Below are 6,000 nucleotides of genomic sequence, written 5' to 3'. Positions count from 1 at the left end.
CCACAGCGGCGGACGCCAGATAACACCCGAGGCTGCAGCGCGCCCTCCCAACTCATCTCGAGTTTTGGCTTAAGAACTGACAACAGGTCTCAGGGTTGGCATCTGGGGCTTTGGGACCCGCGGCCTGAACGACAGGGTCCATATGTCTGCCCTCCGCCCGACCACCACAGACGAGGCAGCCTCGGCCTCTAACCCGGGCCCCAGCAACCCCTGGGTATCCGTTCAAGGATCTGTCCCGCCCTCAAGGTCTCCCCGATTGCCCCTACATGCCACCTTGCACTCAGCACCGGGCTCCACCCGGATATCAATAGGAGAAACTCCTAGACCCACTAACACCTTCAGAGGGTCGGTGCAGGGGTCCATCTCACCCGTGAAGCCCTCCTTTATCAAAATATCGGCACCAGCACCTCCACCACCCAATAACACTCCCCCAGTGTCACTACTTGGATTAACCTCGCCCTCAATATCCGGCTCCCCCTTGGGTTCGGTGCAAGGACCACCTACACCCAGTAACTCCCCCCGACTCTCAGGGACAAGAGTCCAGCCGTGTCTCCATGCCCAACTTCCAGCAGTTATCTGCAAAAAGATCTGCCCCATTCTCAGCCTTGTCCCAAGAGTCGCTACAAGGGTCTGCCCCGCCCTCGTTGGTCAGGTTTCCTGAGAGTTTGGCGCGAGGATCTATAGCGATTTCGGACTCCTCCCGAGTGTCAATTCGAGGGTCCCCTCCGCCCTCAGATCTTAGCACCCCTCGGAGTTCGATACCAGAACCTCTTACTCCCGTGAACTCTCAAGTGTCCACACAAGAGTCCACTCAGCTCTCAGAGCAAAGTTACCCCGAAAGATTAGTAGAAGGATCGGCTCGACCCCCGGATTCCCCCGGGGTACCAGTACCAGGGGTCGCTCCGCCCTCGGCGCCCGGCTCCGCCCAGGAATCGGTGGAGGAATCGGCTCCGCCCTCGGGCTCCCCCCCGCACCCGCCCGAGACTCGGTAGAAAAGTCCGCTCCGCCCTCGGCCAGACCCACTCCTGTACCCACGCCCCGGGAGAGCCGCAACCAGAGCATGGAGAGTCTGCAGAAGACGAGTGACGCGGGCCAGATGTTCGACGTAGTCGTGATAGGAGGCGGCATCTCAGGTCAGTGTGGACCGTAGCACTAGCCTGAGGGACCCTGGCCGGCCCAGTGTGGGGGACTTGCAGTCTGAAAGTGGCGTTTGGGGGGGGGGGGTGGGGGGGGGGGGTGGTCTCCCTTGTGCATGCGAAATTGCTACAGCTGCCGGGCCCCCGATCCTGCGAGGAGGGAATGGGATTGAGCCGGTGATGTGACCTGGGGGAGGCAGGCACAATAATTTTTACTACTACTACGAAATACTAATATTTAATTAGTTCTTGCCGTGCAGTAACATTTAGCAGTTTACATGTATTTTCTCAGTCCTCAGCGGTCCTGTGAGGTGGGTACTCTATTCGTCCCTATTTTACAAAACCTAGAAACGGAGGTAACTCGGCGAAGTCACCTCACCCAGCTGGGAAAGTGACAATGGTTTTCTCTCACGTGAGACCCTTACTCCTAATTCCTGCGGTGGTTGTTCTGCCTTACTGATTTCACGCCCTTTGCCCCAAACAGAACATCAGTTTATGGATTTTTGTAGTATCGAGGTAGTAATAGTGTTGTTCCAGTCCTGCTATTCTCCAAGCGCTTTTCCTTAGAAAATCTGGTAACTGGAGAGGAAGGAGGAAGAATCTTTTAGGAAAAGATTTCTTTTTTTTTTTTTTTTAAGGTGGGGGCAGGCGGAGAAAGGTGGGCTCTTAGTTTTAACCGACTCCACCCCCTCTTTTTTTTTTTTTTTTTAAGAACTCGAAGAAAGTGTAGGGCATTTATTGCTCAAAGGGAATCCCTCTGTGAAGCAGGGGCTGCGGGCAGATAAGGGAATGCCCTGTTTGTGTCTTTCTCCACCACCTGAATCTTGCCCTGTTATGAGGCAGCTGGCAAGCCTATGTTCCTCTAGTCTCGGTTTGGGTTTGTAGCTGACCAACTGAGTGGTGTAGGAAGTTTCCTCGGATCTTCCTGGAAACCTCATCATGATTGACACATCAAATTGTCACTTATGATGTCATAATTGGTAAAATGTTTGAAATTTAAGAATTGTGTTTCACATCTAGATAGAGCCCCACACTAGTCTGTCCAGGACCTAAGAGGATGTTCATCATTTCTGAAATATACCTGCAGGATCTAATTTAGAAGGAGGGAGAAATGAGGTGGGAAGGAGTTAGTAGGGTGCCTCCAAGTAGCCATTTTTATGTCTAATCCTTTTGAGGAGACTCTGAACATGCTTACAGATGAATTTTGCTTGGAGATAGCTTTTGACTTGGCCTGTTTCGGGGAACATTCTTAACCACCAGGGAAGAGACTGACTTGAGCTATTGCTCTAACAACTCCAGTCAGGGCCAGCAAAAACACACATGTATGTCAGACCATTAGGAAAGCAGATCTTGGTTGAGAGTGTGAAAAAGTATTTCTCTTGTTCCCCTTCATTCATTTATTAGCTTATTTATTCATTCAACAAACACTTGTTGAGTGCCTGCAATGAAGTGGACTGGTGTTTCTAAAAGCCTGATTCTTGTATGCAAGCCTCCTAGATAAGCAATGTGATTGTTCATCACTGGAAAATAAAGATGACGATAATGTGTTGTGTAAATTGACTAGGAGTTCCATCTCCGTTCCCCATCTCCATATCATTCATATTTCACAGTTTAGGGTTCTTACTGTGATTTTATGCCTGTCTTCTTGTTCTAGTATCCCTTAAGGAGCATTTTGTCTTTTACTTTTTCTCTGCCTGATGACTGGCTCTTCTCCCTTTCCATACTTTACTCGAAGTAGTTGGTCATGAACAGAAGTGGATTTACCATGTAACTGATGTAAGATTCTACAGCCTTAGAACTGCAGGTCCCTTCTGGTTCTCATCCTAAAAAAATAACCAATTTCATACTGAATCTTGTATTTGTAATTTTGCATTCTTTTTTTTTCTGGAAGAGGCAACCAAATTATGTAAGCTTTAGGTTCCTCAAAATCTGGATCTTTCCATGGTCACTAAGAATTATTACTTTGTTCATTTCCACATGCAGGAAGAAGAGAGTATTTCTTGCACGGTAGTTCACACTCTTATTCCAGAACCCAACTTCCACTTCATCAGTGACAGTGGAAAAGGCACTGGGATTCCTTTAATATCATCTCTTATCAGTCGGATTTTATTTTAACACCAAAATTGACCGGAAACATTGCTTTCTGGCTGTGGTGTCTTGCCAGATGCTTCACAACTAAAATGAAAGTAGATGTAAGTCTAGCTCAGGATAAACCCTGCACACAGACAGGGTGTTTCCCAAGCAGGTGAGAGGCGTTACTTTGCAATGGTTTTTGAGTTCTGAAATACATCATCTTTGTGTGTTCTTAGGAGTATCCCATGAGTTACTTAACAGTCCCCATATCAGTTTTAAATGCTTTTGGGTATTTCTTAAAACTCTTGTCAGAACTGGCACATTTTAGTGTGCCACATATATACATACTTATAATATATGGCCAATACTTTGCATCTGCTGTGTTATTCCTGTTTTATAACAAAGTAGTTCTCCAAAGCGTACAAATCCTAAATTCTTCAAAAACAATCCATATGCATGGAATTATCTTTCATTTTTTTGTAACTATCTCTGCACAAAGAACAGCAACATCTTAACGTATCTCCCCTTTGTCATTAAAAATCATAAAACAGAGCATGTCTTACAGCCACAAGATCCCTTTTTCCTCCCACTCACCAATTAAATTTTATGTATTTAATTGAGAAGGGGCAACCCTTCCTACTCATTTGTAAGTAGTGTTATGGTATCTTCAATATGCTCTGGCCCTTCATCCATCATCTGTCATCCGTCACCAAGTCCTTTCTGGAACTTCTTTCAAGCTTTTTGTGGCATCATCAGATCCTGAATTTTTATCCTACACTGATTGCTCCTTTTCTGGTCCTTTCATTGGGCCCATATTCTTGCAACTTTCTGGTTTTGAAATGGCCTCAAGGTTCAGTTATTCATCACTTTGGGGCTCATATGCATTCTCCCCCTCTCTTTTCATTCCAATACCTTACCTTTTGCTTTACACAAAGCTCTGAAGTGTCTAGTTTAAATCCTTTGCTTTGTCCCAACTCCTGTACCATAGCTTGTCTGCTCTTGGATATTTATATTTCAAAGTTGACTGTCTTATTCTTACTTCATATTCAACATGTTCCAAAGGCTCCTTGTCCTCCAACCCAGCTTCTCTTACTTCCTTGACTCTGTTCTTGGCACCACTATCCTTTCCATCATTTTGGGCACTCCTGTTTTATCTTCTATAGCCAGTCAACAGATCCTTCTAACTCCTCCTTGGAGCTCTTTCCTCTCTTGTATGTCTGCCATCCCCAGGAAGGACCCTTAACCCCTTCGACTAACCAGGTTTTAACCATCTTCCTAATGACCACCCTTTGGGATCTCCCTTCATATCCATCCCTTGGTTTTTTTTAAGTTTTTTTAAGACTTGATTTTTAAAAAATACTTCTTTCATCACCTTGTTCTGCTCCAGACATTCAGTGGTCTATTGCCAGCCTCTCCAGCTCCCCTCCCCACCCCACCCATGTGTCTAGTCTCACCTTGTTGGAGAAATAGCATTTCCCACCATCCCTAACATGGCTTTAGGCACACTGCTGTCTTGTCTTCGGTGCTATACCATGTTGATTTTGTTCCTCTGGTCCTTCCCTGTTTTTGTTTTCCTTAACACAGAAGTGCTTCTCTCTGAACATTTGCATCCTATCCATTCTTCAATACCCGATTAAAGCCCTTTTGCTTGATCCTTTTGCCTCTCATTGACTTTTCTTTCTTGTGGAGCTTGTAATCTATATCTGACCATTTGAACTTATTTTATGTCCTATGTCTTGATGTTATTTTAAGGATAGCAGTTGAGTCACTGACTTACATGCTAGTTCTTACTCACAAACCAACACTGACTTTACATGCTAGTTCTTACTCACGAACCAACACAGATAAAGCAAATGACAGAAATCCAGTGGTGTAAGATTTTAAAATCTGCCCCTGGGGATTTCTGAATTACCTCTCTTTAGGAAGAGGGAATAAAAGTGAAAGAGAGAAAAAAAAATCCCAACTCCAAGGGACAGTGAATACCTCAGAGTCTTTGGGCCAGAGGAGTTTTTGAAAGACAATCTAGTCCAGTACCCTAAGATTTTAATCATCTCCACAGCATCTCCTGGCTATAACTTTGAACAAACACATCTAGGAAAAGAGAATGCTGTACCCCTGAAAGCAGCTCATTTTGAGCAGGGGTGGCTCTGGGGCCTGGAAACTCGTTCAAACATTTTGGGAGCCGCTACCATATGCCTACCAGATCACAGGGCTAGAGGTAGATAAAGAGGAATAACAAGTGTCCCAGCTCACACAGTGCCCCACCCTCTTGTGAGCAGTAACCAAGTGAGAAAATAATTGACATTCATACAATGAGAGAAATATTAATATTATGAATCTGAACAAAATGCCAAGACCTTGAGAGATAAGTAGGATTTTTAACAGGTAGAGATAAGAGGATAGAAAAAAGACATACCAGAGAGTCCAAAGGAGTACAGATACAGAGTCGGGAAGCCCTAAGCCACATATGAGCAGTGTTTAATTTAAACCCATAACATGAGTTCCAGGGAAGGAAAACAGTTGCCTGCTGTGCCCCTAGTGATGTGACCCCAGTAGTTGCTGAGGTCACCATAGTGTGTCACGTCTGCCCCTTGGTTAGCCAGGACACAGTGAAAGCACTTTCATCATAACACGGGATAGTCCTGGGTGATTAGTCTTTCCATGTTTTGTTTTGTTAGATTAAATTTCAAGTGTCTTGTAGAGAGAGGTATTTCTAAATAGTGACTAAGCAACAAACCTCCCTATATTTATATCCACAAGCTGAGCTCCACTAACAGACTTGAGAGCACTA

The 6,000-nt window shown here is 45.2% G+C and overlaps 1 protein-coding gene across 1 annotated transcript in view; it reads left to right on the top strand.

Annotated features, from left to right (window-relative positions):
• Positions 1-983: 983 nt before the first annotated feature.
• The window catches only part of MAOA (monoamine oxidase A), an 84,998-nt gene continuing 79,981 nt past the window's right edge, over positions 984-6,000 (top strand). The window contains exon 1 of the mRNA XM_040266150.1: positions 984-1,133. Coding sequence (XP_040122084.1) covers positions 1,061-1,133 — 73 coding nt within the window. The 5' untranslated portion in view covers positions 984-1,060. The remainder of the gene's footprint in view (positions 1,134-6,000) is intronic.

This window comes from Oryx dammah, unplaced genomic scaffold (genome assembly GCF_014754425.2).
Source record: "Oryx dammah isolate SB20612 unplaced genomic scaffold, SCBI_Odam_1.1 HiC_scaffold_23, whole genome shotgun sequence".
Taxonomy (NCBI): Eukaryota; Metazoa; Chordata; class Mammalia; order Artiodactyla; family Bovidae; genus Oryx; species Oryx dammah.
Note: the sequence above shows the minus strand (reverse complement) of the source record. Positions and strands in the feature narration are given on the sequence as shown.